The sequence below is a fragment of the Marmota marmota genome, unplaced genomic scaffold (genome assembly GCF_001458135.2).
Source record: "Marmota marmota marmota unplaced genomic scaffold, marMar, whole genome shotgun sequence".
NCBI lineage: Eukaryota > Metazoa > Chordata > Mammalia > Rodentia > Sciuridae > Marmota > Marmota marmota.
The window spans coordinates 13,403,565-13,420,625 of record NW_026000242.1 but is presented as its reverse complement, the minus strand read 5'-3'; the positions used below and the strand labels follow the sequence as shown (position 1 = coordinate 13,420,625).

At 33.9% G+C, this 17,061-nt stretch overlaps 1 protein-coding gene across 1 annotated transcript in view; it reads right to left on the bottom strand.

Annotated features, from left to right (window-relative positions):
* Nucleotides 1–17,061, bottom strand: part of Arhgap20 (Rho GTPase activating protein 20) — a 109,104-nt gene that overhangs the window by 73,250 nt on the left and 18,793 nt on the right. Inside the window, exon 2 of the mRNA XM_015489910.2 lies at nucleotides 5,654–5,736. Within this exon, the coding sequence (XP_015345396.1) occupies nucleotides 5,654–5,733 (80 nt within the window). The 5' untranslated portion in view covers nucleotides 5,734–5,736. The remainder of the gene's footprint in view (nucleotides 1–5,653; nucleotides 5,737–17,061) is intronic.

Sequence of the window (17,061 nt, the reverse complement as noted above, 5' to 3'; positions counted from 1 at the left end):
TATCTAAAACAAAAACAAATATTCCTTTGTACAAGTTCTACAAGGTGGGTGGAGTACCATATCAAAACTATGAATTTTTGGAGGGAAAATCTGTATGACCTCAATTCATTCTTAAATACAGAAAACACTATAAGAATGGCAATATATGTGGCATTTCCAGACTACATATATGTAGAGTTTTTATGGTATTTTGCTGCATGAAATTACTTCCTAACAATAATGCAGAATCACTTTATTAAAAGGAATCACCATTTTTACCTAGAGAGAATTTCACAGATAATACCAATGAGCAAGGGGAGTCTCTTATGTATTGTCACTTCAAGGAAGGCAGAAGAGTTAGAAATTTTACTGTGCTAACTTATTAAATTCCTCTTTTGGTTTAGAAATGGAGCCATTCATTCATTCACTAAATCATCATACAAGTAATAATTGAGCACCAGTTTAACATGGTTAACTTGCTACTTAATAATAAGATGATAAATTTTTTACTCAAAGTTTAACAAAACATCTGCAGGGGATTTAAAAGAGTTCTTTCATTTAACAGCTCCTACATGTCAGTTTTTTAAATTTAATGAATAATCTAGACTTAAAGAAGAGGAAACAATTGGGCTTTATTATTTTGTTACTATTATTGTTTGTTATTACTTCATTATTCTTTGTTTTTTATTGATTTTATTTTTTTAATACATGACAGCAGAATGCATTACAAATCTTCTTACACATATAGAGCACAATTTTTCATATCTTTGTATATAAAGTATGTTCACACCAATTCATGCCTTTATACGTGTACTTTTTTGCATTACAATTCTTATTAACCCATATATACCACAATTTTTCATATCTCTGTATATAAAGTATGTTGACACCCAATTCGAGTCTTCATACATGTGCTTTGGATAATGATGTCCATCACATTCCACCATCCTTGCTAATCCTTTTTATTTTGTTAAAATTATTATTTTATCTTATTACTAAATGCATGCTAAGACACTAAAGAGAGTGACATATAAGTGCCATGATTAAAAGATATACAAGGTGCTATAAGAAGATAAATGTTATTTATAAAGGTTGGTTCCTGAAGGAACTGAAATTTGAACCAAGACTAGAAAGTGTGGTGTGTTTAGAATTCAGGGTATAGGTAATGAAGTCTTGATTTACTGAATTTTAACAAATCATAATATATAACTATAGGATTATAAGGGTTTTTAACAAATAATATAGTTCAACATCTCATTTTACTTTCAAGAAAACTGAACCCTTTAATATATGTGCCCAGCATTTTAACAGGAGAATGACTATGATACAAGGTGAGGTCATTCTTAAAGAACTGAACACCACTGTGTTGAAGAAGAAAAGGAGCTGAATGTAGCCATGTTATAACTACTCACCTTAGAAAACCTCCAGCCTTCTTAGTATGAAAGATGTCTATAATCTGCTATCCCAAATATATAACTTAGAGAAACCACCTTCAGATAATTTGAATGGTGTCCATAGACAAAAAAATGTTAAAAATCTGTAAAGTGCCTCTGCATACTCTATAGGTTCATCAAAGAACACTGGTGATAAAACTGTTTAAGACATGCATAAACACAGTCAACTCATCAATTCACCCAATTCTTTCCTCTTCTTTCAATTTAGCTTGTTCATTAAATTAAAAAATATCGCAATGTAACAGCTGTTAAATGAAAGTATTCTTTTAAATCCTCTGCAGATATTTTGTTAAACTTTGGGAAGAGCTTTATTATTATTAAGTAGCAAATTAACCATGGGACAATAGTAGAAATAGGTCTACCAAAAAGCCAAGAAAAATGAAATGCCAATATATAAAATACTGTTTCTTTGATGTCTGCCCCATTGTTGCATACAAATCTTTTGCAAGCTAGTTCCCATTTTGCATTTCAAGAGACAATGACTTCTGGGGAGGTACTATAATTTTTCTGTGTAACATTCTACACGAAATAGGGGTACTACCATCTTAGACTTTAGAAACTTCACATTTCTGGCATGTAACATATATAAAAGCAAAAGTCTAATTATAAAAATCTTTGACAACTTTGAAAAAAAATAAAAGTACATTACTTAATTAAAACAATTTACTACATATTTCTTTAAAATAGCAAACAATAATTTATAAAAATCTGATTAATGTAATTTTTCAGGAACATGTATTATATAGACAAAATTCATATTTTTTGAATGTCTGTTGTAATAAGATTTGAACTCCAATTACAAAATAGTGCAAGAGACTTGAAAATGAAAATGACTAACATATGTATGCTAAAATGAGAATTTAAACACAAGGGAAAGCAAATCAAAATTCCAGTGACTTGTGCATACATAAAAACTGAAAAGAATTGCTGGGCACAGTGGTGCACGCCTGTAATCCCAGCAGCTCAGGAGGCTGAGGCAGGAAGATCGTGAGTTCAAAGCCAGCCTCAGCAAAATCAAGGTGCTAAGCAACTCAGTGAGAACTTGTCTCTAAATAAAATACAAAATAGGGCTGGGGATGTGGCTTACTGGTCAAGTGCCCCTGAGTTCAATCTCTGGCACCTTCCCACACGCCAAAAATAGAATATACAAATTATTAATAGTGGCTGCACCTTGGGATGAAGTGGGGACTTTCTTTTTGTTTTATACATATCCCTATTGTTTGCTTTATAAGAAATATGTACTACTTTTATTAATTTAAAATACTTTCTTAAAACTGTTTTGGTATTTTTTGTAAGCAAATAAGTACAAAAGGACAGTGGTTCTCCACTAAGACTACATCAGAATCCTATAGACAGCAGTAATACACTGTATACTTAAAAATCTGTAAAGTGGTAGAACTCATACTTAGTGTTCCTGCCAAAATAATTTTTGTTTTTTTAAAAAGGAGTGCAACAGAGTCAACTAAAGAGTGTTTTTGAAAGAAAATATGCAGATGCTTGAGTCCCACTGCAGAATACCAAGTTAGAAAGGTTTGGGAATTATCAATCTAGGTCACCTTTAAAGCTCTTTCCAAAACTAAAATTATACATACAAATATTCTGTACAGATTCAGAGTCTAACCACCAACAGCTACATACACAGAGTTTAAAAACATCATTTCTCTAAGAATGTCCTGTTCCCCAGCGCTACACTCATTATTGACCTATAGAAACTAATAGGAAATAAGCTGATTTAAAACACATACAACTTTAACTGAAAGCATTTTTCCTTAGGGCTATTTTGACACAAACCCATTATTTTTTGTGACTACTGAGACAGGAATTTGGGAACTGGCTCTAAGATAAACACCAATTATTGCAGAGGTAAAAGGGAAGCGGGGAGGGACATGGCTGTATATTATTGGACTAATTCTCTAACCCAAAACAATAATAAATGAACTTTCCTAGTGAGTCAGATAAGTGTTAGCACTTTTCCTAACCTGGCACTTCATCTATACTGGTGGTTCTTGGTTCTACTAAATCCAATGCCCTTTTGTTATATAAAAAAGTCTATATACACACAATTATTTTAATTTCTCCTTTTATATCCTAAAATGAAATTCGTGGGTATTTAAAATAATTTCAAACATACTAATAAAATATTCTAACAGCAATATAAAGGAAAAATAAAATGAAAATAATTTGTATTTCTCAATATGTATATGTTTAAGCATGACTATCAAAAGATGATGAAATAGATGCTCACATCTACTTATAAGTGATACATTCAAATTTAAGAGAGGTAGGATAAAAAACTATCTTACGCAACAAGTAAACAAAAATGAAGTATAGCAAGTGATTTCTGGAAAAGGTTCCAAACCATATGAAGTACAATTATCTCTTGATGTATGAAGGTGCATTTCTAGGAAATTTAGTATTTATTAAAATGTATGAAATACTTTTGTGTTCATAAATAAAACAAGCTTAGGCATAGAAAACTACATAAAGGTTTTCCCCCTTCACAAATATTCCATACATAGAACATTCAAAAGCTATGAAGGAACTGCACAGCTCTTTGCTACATAGGATGTTCTGTGCTTTACATTTTTGGATACTGCCCAATAATTCCCTGTGAAAAACTCAATGCTCCACACAATTCCAAAGTGCCTCCTAGAGGTTAGCACCACTTATTTCGGAGCCATTGGTTTATAAATAAGTGAATTTAGTATTTAATAAGTTTCAGTACCTATGTGTATACTAATATGTATTCTAGCCTTGGGTTGGGGAGAAAGTGACTACTGATCCCTAAGATCAGGTTGAAGATACTTTATATATGATATTAGTACTACTTTTAACTAAAAAGCCTAGTGCATTTCCAATCTAGAAGCCTCTACTAAATTTCACCTAAAACTGTACCTGCTTAAAAAAAAAGACAACAAATCTTTACATACACAAAAGAAAATTAAAGACAGATATACTGATAATTTTGCCTCCTTTGTGTATCCACCTCCTTTTAAAATACTTTCTACTACATTTTAGGCAATCAAGCTCAAATTGTGAAGACATAACAATTCTTTCATCTATACTAATGCAAATACAATGCTGAAGCAAATAATCCAAAGTCATTTACATATGCTTCTGATATGTATTTTGATAAATTTCACTAATTGAGACTGGGAAATATAATTTATTTTGGCACTGAAAAACTTCCATGTGTCCACATATATTTTGTTAAAGTAGCAGATAATTCATAGGACTAATAATTACTGGTGTACCCTCACTTTAAATAAAGATGATAATGGCTTCACTTTATATAAAAGGATTCATTGCTTAGAGGAATGTCATCACAGGGCTTGAACATAAAAACTCCTGAGTTAAAATGCCATTTAATAAATAAATTAATGACTGAATATCCATTCAATTTCTATATACTACAAAAGACTTTCTGAAAATTTCAATCAAAGTAATAATTAGTCTTAATAGGTGAAGTGATCATTAGTCGCTATTTAGCCTGTTTTTCCATTTCAAACTTCACTAATTAACCAATACTACTTAAAAGAAATCAATATTCATTTTTAAAAAATCTTACTTCATATCTTTCTTCATATCTAAAATTGGTTAAAATATTCATGTACGGCATCACCTTGTGACAAAAATAAGTAAATTTTTATACATAACTGAAATCCATTTTTGAGTATTGTGCTTTCTAATTGTTCTACAAATAAAGTTTGACAAACACAGAATCTTCGTATCTCTACGATGTAAGATTCATTTCTGAATCAGTTTTAAAGCAACCAAACACATATACTCACTCTAAAGGGCTCTGATTATCATAAAGAATAGTCTTATCACCAGGTATGGTGACCCATGCCTGAAATCCCAGCTGCTCAGGAGGCTGAGGCAGGAGATTCTTGAGTTCAAAGCCAGCCTTAGGAACTTAGTGAGGCCCTAAGCGACTTAGCAAGACCCTGTCTCTAAATAAAATATTTTAAAAAGGGCTGGGGATGTGTGGCTCAGTGGTTAAGCACCCCTGGGTTCAATCTCTAGTACCAAAAAAAAAAAAGAATATGTCTTATCAAATAATTTCAGAACAGAAATCATGTTTTCTATTATTAAACATAGAATTCTAATGCTGATAAACAAATAATCCCCTCCTTTACAAAATAGCACATGATCCCAAAACACATCTAACATAAATTTCTAAGCACAAACCAAATGTGTATATAAAGTTTTGTACCTACCTGGTACTAGGCCGTTTTTGCAGAGCTTTATCCAAGATAAGAGATGGAGCACTCCTTCTCCTTTCTGCTAGTGTTTTCATTTTCTGGTGAGGGGAAAAAAAAAACAAAAATCAAAATGAAGGCCATATGGCTTGTAAGGGAACTATATGATTTCATTGATTATTGAAACTGTAACATCTAAAATAGGAGAGTTAAGTGTCAAAAAGTAGTGTAAGCAGTAAGTGGTTTTTGTGGTCAGAGAATAAAGAAGTTAAAGGTTGACTAGACTATCTTGGAAAAAGCACCATTATAACCATTAGTATTGTGTGTCTGGTACTATAACTAGAGACTGGGCATAGATTATCTCATTCATATCAAAAAATATCATTAGTTTAGCCTCTACTAACTCTACTTCATAGGTCCCTAATTAGGTTTCACAGAAAGAAAGGACTTGGAGAGGTCAAGTAAAGGGGAGGAAAACCAGTTAAAACAAAAACATAGCAACCAATATTCTCAAATATGTAATAAACCTTTAATTTTTTAAAAATGTAAATATGTCCATATTTGGGAATTTCTTCTTCTAAACATTATTTTGCTACAACTTACAAAAGGAAAAAGAAAAAAAAATTTCTTCTTTTTTTGTGAAATGTAAGATATTCTGGATGCTGTTTCCAGAGATCTAAAATTTGTGGTAAATGAGGTGTTATTCAAATTAAATTTTCTGGATTAATTACTTTAATCTTACAGTTTTACATATAGCCAGAAGGATCTGGTTCTAGAGATTGATAAGTAAGATTAACAATATAGTAACAAATAACAATAATTCTTCTAGTTATACCCTCTTGCACTATCCTATTAGACTCAGAGGTTTTACCCACTGCCCAAGGGCCCAGGCCAGCCATGCTTGAGAAGTGGATGGTGCTCTAACAGGAACCATTTAAAACTGATGGTGCATTGCATCCTATTACACAATTCATAGAGGAATCATTTCTTAAAAAGTAAAAAATAGGACCTAGATCTGAATGCAGGAATTGAGGAAAAATCATCCAGATAGAGATACTGAATTTCTCTGACACAATTCTCATCCCACAAATTGACTACGCTCCCAGGGATCTGTCCCAAATTATTGCTGCCACTACTCTGGCCTTATTAGCAGTGTTTCCCTCATTAATCTTTTGGCTGACATGTGGAAACTATATTCTCAAATCTCCTTAGCAGATGAGACATCAGTTAAAGTAATTCTATAAAACATTAATAAAGGACAGGAAACAAATGAGTTAAGAAATACAGAATATTTAAACACCTCCATCAGGTGTTTTTAACCATGAATCAGTTTTAGACCGACAGATTACTTGTATAAAAGTGTTCTGCATGATTTATATTTGGCCTGCCTTAGAGAGAAACAGCCCACATTGTCATCAGATTCACAGAAGAGTCTAAATCTTCCCAACTTTAGTGATTTTAATAACCTAGTTTATATATTTTATCTTGCAAGCTCCACCTCACTGTTTCCATTAGTCATACCCCTTAGAAACAACCCTCAGGAATCTAAAGCCTTGAGGCTGCTGTGAGTTCAGAAGTTGCAAGGAGAAAGGAAACCTTAAGAGACAAGTATTTGTATTGCAAACTATAGCAGCCATCTCCCCAAAGAGCCTCGATATTGGAAATGAAGTGACATAATAATGGGGGCAGTTTGCTCATATGCATCAAGTTATGTTTTAGATCTTTTGCAGGATTCTATTGCTTAATTTGGGGTCCAAAGAGCCCTAACAAATCCATTTTATGGGTGTTTCTGAACTCTCTGAAGTTGTGTGTAAAACTTAATTCACAAATTCTCAAAGATCTAGTCCTCAAGGTCAACCTGGATTCTCATTCTACGGTTCTGACTCATTTGTTTTTGGCTTATCTTGGGCTTGAGCTTGATTCCTACTCCCTATCATGGTTCCTTTTATTCAGGACCTGTATTTTTCTTACTTCAAAAACTGAAATGTGCCCAATCCTGTTAATTTTACCTGAACCCCTGGCCCTATCTGCTTTGACCTAAAGGGTCTAAACTATCTTGTGGGGCTGTTCCAGGATCTATCTTTACAGCTTTATGTCTGCTTCCCCTAACCCTCTGACATTACTGTCACTAGATCCAAGATCCTAAACTAGATGTTCATTAGTACACGATTTCTAATTCTGAGGTTCTTAGCATTCAGGTTTATAAAGAATTTGGAAAGGGTTCAAAAGAGCCTATAAAAAAATTAAAATGATCTGACATTTTTAATTTGGGAACAGTAATAATTTCTAAAATTAATGTAGCCCGATCTGTGGAGGAAAGTAAGTATTTTCCAATGTGAGACAAAAAGAAATGAAGCAAAATTATACAATGAGAATACAGGTTGACCTTGAAGACTGGATCTTTGAGAATCTGTGAACTAAGTTTTACACACAATTTTAGTGGGTTCAGAAATGCCTATAAAATGGATTTGTAAGGACCCTATGGTCTCCAAATTAAGCAACTTTCTGATTTAAGGATATATTTCATGGAGTGATGGCAGTTAAACATAGAAGAGATAATCAAAGAAAGGTGACAAATATTTCTCTTAAAGATACTATTAAAATAGGAATTTTTCACCATAAGCTAATGATCAATTGTGTACACAGTGATTAGGCTGTGTTTTCTGAGTAATAAAACTGTCAGATACATAAATAGGGTCAAATACTAAGCGTGTCCACTCATTTAAACCGGATTCATAATGAAGAGAAAGCAATCAAAATATAGGCAAAATATGGTTTTTATTTGAGGTCCTACTATGTGTACTCAGACTTACCCTACCACTAATGAAATATGAAACTTAAATGATTCAGCCATTTCTCCAAGCCTCTATTTCCTTGCCAAGAAAATTTGGTCTACAAATTCTATCTGTGATATTATCCTGTATATGCAAGAAAACAAATAATATGTGCACTAGGCATTTAGGATTTGCGGCCTTCATTTTGCTTATAAGCAATAAAAGAGCACCAAATAGAATGAAATTTAATCAGATTTACGTATTAATTCTTTCAAAATATATAAATCTCATTTGCTTGAACAGTAAAACAAAGGGATATGGGAACTTTGAAACAAATTCACTGATCTTCACTCAGAAAAAAACTTGGATTTTCTTCTTGTTTATAACAACTACATAAAATAAAATACATCAAGACACACTGAGACAACTATTGATCCCTTTACAAATGTACAGTAGAACAAACTTATCAGGATAGGTTGAGGTTATGCTTATACTACCACCAACAAATTTCAGTTATTCTGTGACATGATTAATTATGATTCATTGCCTCACAAGAAACAGAAGGTAAACTTTAAGCTGTGTTACCTTAAAAAATCATTATCCAGGGGCTGGGGTTATCAGTGGTAGAGCACTTGCCTAGTAGGTGTGAGGCACTGGGTTTGATTCTCAGCACTGCATAAACAAACAAACAAATAAAGGTACTGTGTCTACCTACAACTAAGAATATTAGAAAAAAAATTATCTACTGTGTGACTTTATTCTTCAGAATTCCTAAGTGCTTGATATTTTTATCTAGATAAAATCAATAAATAGTAGATACTGTTGTGGAAGGAAATATTTGTAAAGGTAATCTTTTTTAAAAAAATTGGTAAGCTACTCCAATTTTTTTTACAAGAGAGAAAACACTATTTTTTGCAATCTCAAAAATAGATAAATGGGGCTGGGGATGTGGCTTAAGCGGTAGCGCGCTTGCCTGGCATTGCCGGGCACTGGGTTCCATCCTCAGCACCACATAAAAAATAAAATAAAATAAAGATGTTGTGTCTACCGAAAACTAAAAAATAAATATTAAAAAAATTTTCTCTCTAAAAAAAATAGATAAAGGTTTTTAGGTCTTCAAGGTATAGAATTATATCGTCAGCAAAAAGTGCTAGTTTAAGTTCTTCTTTTCCTATAGTTATTCCTTTAATTTCTTTCTTATAATTGCTCTGGCCACTGTTTCCAGAACTATGTTGAATAGACGTGGTGAGAGGACATCCCTGTCTTGTTCCAGATTTTAGAGGGAATGCCTTCAGTTTTTCTCCGTTTTGAATGATGCTGGCTTGAGGCTTAGCATAGAAAGCTTTTACAATGTTGAGATAAGTTCCTATTATCCCTAGTTTTTCTAGTGTTTTGAACATAAAGGGATGCTGTATTTTGTCAAATGCTTTTTCTGCATCTATCGAGATGATCATGTGGTTCTTATCTTTAAGTCTATTGATGTGATGAATTACATTTATTGATTTCCTTATGAACCAACCTTGCATCCCGGGGATGAATCCCACTTGATCATGGTGCACGATCTTTTTGATATGTTTTTGTATCCGATTTTCCAGAATTTTATTGAGGATTTTTACATCTATATTCATTAGAGATATTGGTCTGAAGTTTTCTTTCTTTGGTTTTGGAATCAGGGTGATATTGGCCTCATAGAATGAATTTGGAAGTCCTCTACATAGGGAAGAGGAAAGGGAGGGAGAAATGGAATTGCATGGATGGTGGAACGAGACCCTCATTGTTATACAAAACACATGTATGAAGATGTGAGGGAAAAAAAAAAGAATAGCATTACCCTAGATTAAGTTAAGAGAAGTGGAGGGAGGGGAAGGATGGGGTTGGGGAGATAGGAAGGATAGTAGAATGAAACAGACATTATTACTGTGTGTATATATGTGACTGCATGACCAATGTGATTTTGCAACCTATATACTCAGAAAAATGAGAAATTATATCCCATCTGATTCAAATTTATGATATGTCAAGATCACTGTACTGTCATGTGTAACTAAGTAAAACAAAAATAAATAAATAAATAAATAAATAAATAAATAAATAAAATAAAAGAACTATACTATTTCATTTATCTTTTGGAAATGATTTTCTTGATATCAAACTATTTACCAAGTGTTAAGCAGCCCCCAAAATAAATTTTATGTACACTAAAAAAACAAACACAAAGTACCAGATAACTAAGTGCAAAAGAATAAAGTTGGGAGAGAGGACCTGACTGTGCTGCAGATTCCAATCTATTAACATATGGCTCCCCTCAGACTGCCTCCATCTTGGGACACTACAGCCACTGCCATAGTCCTTTCCACATGGTAGAATCCACAGTGGGACAATGGACGGGGCCTGGAGGCAGCTGCCTGCTGCAGCACCGCATGCCACAGCACTGCATCGCCACACAGGCTGCCCAACGTCATCACAGGGCCTGTTCTTCCATCTCCATTTCTGAGAGTGGTCACCTCCATCTTCAGACATCACTGCTCCCATCTTGGGTTACCTCCGTGGCCACCTCCACCATCTTTAGTTGAGGCAGCATCTATCTTTGTACACCAACTGGAGACTGGAAGCCCAACAGCAACGTACCTACATGTTTGATGCTAATGCTGCCATCAACTAGGGTCATGACCACTTTCATCTAGGGACAAATGACAGGACCTGAAAGAACCTCACCAAGGTCCTGCAGGCCTGGTTACACCAGAGGTATCCCTACAAGATGTGCTAACAGATTACTATCTTGTTGCAGAGGCAAAAGAGCCCTGCATGGGGGCACCCCTTTCTCTTTATTCTCCTGATAACAGCCAACTTATTTTGATTCCCCTTTCACTCTTCCTATAATCTAATACCTCTATAATCTCATATCCTACCTCACAAACATCTAATTCTACCCCCCACCCCCGTTTCTTTCTCAGTCCACCATTAGAAACTGTAAACCTCTATGCAAACCCACTGACTATATGGTTAATGATAATCGAACACATCACTACTGTTTTCAGCAACAAAACTGTAATTGTCTAAATAGGAGCTATTGGATTTATGGCTGCATATTGTTTGCACTGGGTATTGTAAACAGTGATCTCCCCCTTAAAGGTGAGGTATTGGTAACCTACAGGGATTCTACAAGATTATAGGGTAGAAACTGTAATATCTCAGATCTGCATTGCAAGAGATGAAGACACATGGACATCATGAGAAAATAATAAGATGCTACAATAGAACCCACTGACAGTAGATGAAATGTTAGAGAAGGAGCTCAGAATGTACACAATTAAAATGACCTGTGAATCAAAAAATTATGTAAGAGAGCAAATACAGGCAACAATTGATCACTCCAACAAAGAGATAAGAGAGCAAATACAAAGAGCAAAAGATTACTTCAAGAGAGAGAGATTCTAAAAAAAACAAACAGAAATCCTTGAAATGAAGGAAAAAACAAAACAGATAAAAAAACAACAAAAAAAGAAAGCATCACTAACAGACTAGATCATTTGGAAGACAGAACCTCAGACAATGAAGACAAAATTTTTTATATAATCTTGAAAATAAAATTTACTATACAGTGAAGATGGTAAGAAACAATGAACAGAACATCCAAGAATTATGAGATAATGTCAAAAGACCAAATCTAAGATTTAGCAGGATAGAGAGAGACACATAGAGATTCAAACCAAAGTAAATGCACAAGCTCTTCAATGAAATAATATCAGAAAATTTCCCAAAATTAAAGAATGAGTTGGAAAATCAAATACAAGAGGCTTACAGGACACCAAATGTACAAAATTACAAAAGATCTATACCAAGACACATTATAATGAAAATGCCTAACATACAGAATAAGGATAAAACTTTAAAGGTCACAAGAGAAAGAAATAAAATTATATATATGGGGAGACCAATTTGGATCTCAGCAGATTTTTCAACTCAGACTCTTAAACAAGAAAAGCCTGGGGCTGGGGATGTGGCTCAAGCGGTAGCGTGCTTGCCTGGCATGCGTGTGGCCCGGGTTCCATCCTCAGCACCACATACAAACAAAGATGTTGTGTCCGCCGAGAACTAAAAAATAAATATTAAAAAAATTTTTTCTCTCTGTCTCCCTCTCTCTCTCTTAAAAAAAAAAGAAAAGAAAAGAAAGAAAAGCCTGGAACAAAATATACCAAGCTCTGAAAGAAAATGGATGCCAATCAATAATCTTATATCCAGCAAAATTAAGCTTAAGATTTGATAATAAAATAAAAACTTTCCATGATAAACAAAAGTTAAAAGAATTTACAGTGAGAAAGCCTGCACTATAGAACATTCTTGGCAAAAATATTCCATGAGGAGGAAATGAAAAACAAGAATGAAAATCAGTAAAAGGAGGAACTATACTAAAAGAAAAGCCAATCTAAGAAGAAACCAAGTCAAGTTAAAAACCAAAAACAAACCAAAATGACCAGGAATACGAACTATATCTCAATAATACCCCTGAATGTTAATGGCCTAAACTCATCAATAAAAAGACACAGACCAGCATACTGGATTAAAAAAAAATCCAACAATATACTGTCTTCAAGAGACTCATCTCACAGGAAAAGACAATCACAGACTGAAGGTGAAAGGATGGGGAAAAATATACCACTCACATGGACTGTATAAACAGGTGAGGGTTTCCATCCTCTTATCAGATAAAGTACACTTCTAACCAAAGTTAGTGAAGAGAGATAAAGAAGGACATTTCATACTGCTTAAGGAAAACATACTTCAACAAGACATAACAATCATAAATATCTATTCCCCAACAAATGGTGCATTGACATACATCAAACAAACCCTTCTCAACTTAAGAATCAAATAGACAACAATACAATAATACTGGGTGATTTTAATCACCCAGATCCTCCAAACAACAACTAAACAAAAAAACCACAGACCTCAATAATACAATCAATAATTTAGATATACAGATATATATAGAATATTTCATCCATCAAGGAACAAATAAACTTTTTCTCGGCAGCACATGGATACTTCTCTAAAATAGACCATATGTTAAAAGCCACAAGAGAGATAAAGCAGATAACAATTAGGGGTAAACCAATCAGGATAATTGCTGATCTTTCAACACAGACTCTGAAAGCTAGAAGATCCTGGAACAACATATTTCAAACGCTGAAAGAAAAAGGGTTCCAACCAAGAATCATGTATCCAGCGAATTAAGCTTCAGGATTGAAGATGAAATAAAAATCTTCCACGATAAACAAAAGCTAAAAGAATTTGCAGCTAGAAAACCAGCTCTTCAAAACATCCTTGGCAAAACATTACAGGAAGCGGAAATGAAAAATAACAATGAAAACCAACAGCGGGAGGTAGTACAGTAAAGAAAAAACTAATCATAGAGGAAAAACAAATCATGTTAAGTAACATACATAATCAAATATGGCTGGAAATACAAACCATATCTCAATAGTAACCCTAAATGTTAATGGCTTAAATGCACCAATCAAAAGACATAGGCTAGTAGAATGGATTAAAAAAAAAAGATCCAACAATATGCTGCCTACAGGAGACTCATCTGATAGGAAAAGACATACACAGACTGAAGGTGAAAGGTTGGGAAAAATCATATCACTCATATGGACCCCGGAAGCAAGCAGGGGTGTCCATACTTGTATCAAATAAAATAGACTTCAAGCCAAAGTTAATCAAAAGGGATAAACAAGGACACTACATACTGCTCAAGGGAACCATACACCAACAAGACTTGACGATCATTAATATATATGCCCCAAACAATGGTGCAGCTACGTTCATCAAACAAACTCTTCTCAAGTTCAAGAGTCAAATAGACCACAACACAATAATCATGGGAGATTTTAACACACCTCTCTCACCACTGGACAGATCTTCCAAACAAAAGTTGAATAAAGAAACCATAAAGCTCAATAATACAATTAATAATTTAGACTTAATTGATATATACAGAATATACCACCCAACATCAAGCGGATACACTTTCTTCTCAGCAGCACATGGATCCTTCTCAAAAATAGACCATATATTATGTCACAGGGCAAATCTTAGCAATTACAAAGGAGTAGAGATACTATCATGCATTTTATCTGATCATAATGGAATGAAATTGGAAATCAATAATAAAATGAAAAAGGAAAAATCCTACATCACATGGAGATTAAACAATATGCTACTGAATGAACAAAGGGTTACAGAAGACATCAAAGAGGAAATTAAAAAATTCTTAGAGGTAAATGAAAACTCAGACACAACATATTGAAATATCTGGGACACTATGAAAGCAGTACTAAGAGGAAAATTCATTTCATGGAGTTCATTCCTTAAAAGAAGGAAAAGCCAACAAATAAATGACCTCACACTACACCTCAAAGCCTTAGAAAAAGAAGAACAAATCAGCAGCAAATACAGTAGAAGGCAAGAAATAATTAAAATTAGAGCTGAAATCAATGAAATCGAAACAAAAGAAACAATTGAAAAAATTGACAAAACTAAAAGTTGGTTCTTTCCAAAAATAAATAAGATTGATAGACCACTAGCCATGCTAACAAAGAGAAGAAGAGAGAGAACCCAAATTACTAGCTTACGGGATGAAAAAGGCAACATCACAACAGACAATTCAGAAATACAGAAGATAATTAGAAATTATTTTGAAACCCTATACCCTAATAAAATAGAAGATAGTGAAGGCATCGATAAATTCCTTAAGACATATGAACTACCCAGATTGAGTCAGCATGATATAAACAACCTAAACAGATCAATATCAAGTGAGGAAATAGAAGAAGCCAACAAAAGACTACCAACCAAGAAAAGCCCAGGACCGGATGGATATACAGCAGAGTTTTACAAGAGCTTTAACGAAGAACTAATACCAATACTCTACAATCTATTTCAGGAGATAGAAAAAGAGGGAGAACTTCCAAATTCATTCTATGAGGCCAATATCACCCTGATTCCCAAACCAGATAAAGACACCTCAAAGAAAGAAAACTACAGACCAATATCCCTAATGAATTTAGATGCAAAAATCCTCAATAAAATTCTGGCAAATCAGATACAAAAGCATATCAAAAAGATCATGCACCATGATCAAGTAGGATTCATCCCTGGGATGCAAGGCTGGTTCAATATACGGAAATCAATAAACGTTATTCACCACATCATTAGACTTAAAGATAAGAACCATATGATCATCTCAATAGACGCAGAAAAAGCATTTGACAAAGTACAGCATCCCTTTATGTTCAAAACACTATAAAAACTAGGGATAACAGGAACTTACCTCAACATTGTAAAAGCTATATATGATATATGCTAAGCCTCAGGCTAGCATCATTCTAAATGGAGAAAAACTGAAGGCATTCTCTCTAAAATCTGGAACAAGACAGGGATGACCTCTCTCACCACTTCTATTCAATATAGTTCTCGAAATACTGGCCAGAGCAATTAGACTGACAAAAGAAATTAAAGGCATTAAGATAGGAAAAGAAGAACTTAAATTATCACTATTTGTGGATGATATGATCCTATACCTAAAAGACACAAAAGGGTCTACAAAGAAACTACTAGAGCTAATAAATGAATTCAGCAAAGTGGCAGGATATAAAATCAATACGCATAAATCAAAGGCATTCCTGTATATCAGCGACAAATCTTCTGAAATGGAAATGAGGAAAACCACCCCATTCACAATATCCTCAAAAAAATAAAAATAAAATACTTGGGAATCAACCTAACAAAAGAGGTGAAAGATTTATACAATGAAAACTACAGAACCCTAAAGAGAGAAAGAGAAGAAGATCTAAGAAAATGGAAAAATATACCCTGTTCATGGATAGGCAGAACTAACATCATCAAAATGACGATATTACCAAAAGTTCTCTATAGGTTTAATGCAATGCCAATCAAAATCCCAACAGCATTTCTTGTATAGAAATGATAAAATAGATAAAGCAATCATGAAATTTCATATGGAAAAATAAAAGACCCAGAATTTCTAAGTAGGAAGTGTGAATCAGGAGGTGTAGCGATACCAGATTTCAAACTGTACTACAGAGCAATAGTAACAAAAACAGCATGGTACTGGTACCAAAACAGGTGGGTGGACCAATGGTACAGAATAGAGGACACAGAGACCAATCCACAAAACTACAACTATCTTATATTTGATAAAGGGGCTAAAAGCATGCAATGGAGGAAGGATAGCATCTTCAACAAATGGTGCTGGGAAAACTGGAAATCCATATGCAACAAAATGAAACTGAATCCCTTTCTCTCACCATGCACAAAAGTTGACTCAAAATGGATCAAGAAGCTTGATATCAAATCAGAGACTCTGCGCGTCTGACAGAAGAAAAAGTTGGCTCCGATCTACATATTGTGGGGTCGGGCTCCAAATTCCTTAATAGGACACCCATAGCCCAAGAGTTAAAAACAAGAATCAACAAATGGGACTTACTCAAACTTAAAAGTTTTTTCTCATCAAAAGAAACAATAAGAGAGGTAAATAGGGAGCCTACATCCTGGGAACAAATCTTTACTCCTCACACTTCAGATAGAGCCCTAATATCCAGAGTATACAAAGAACTCAAAAAATTA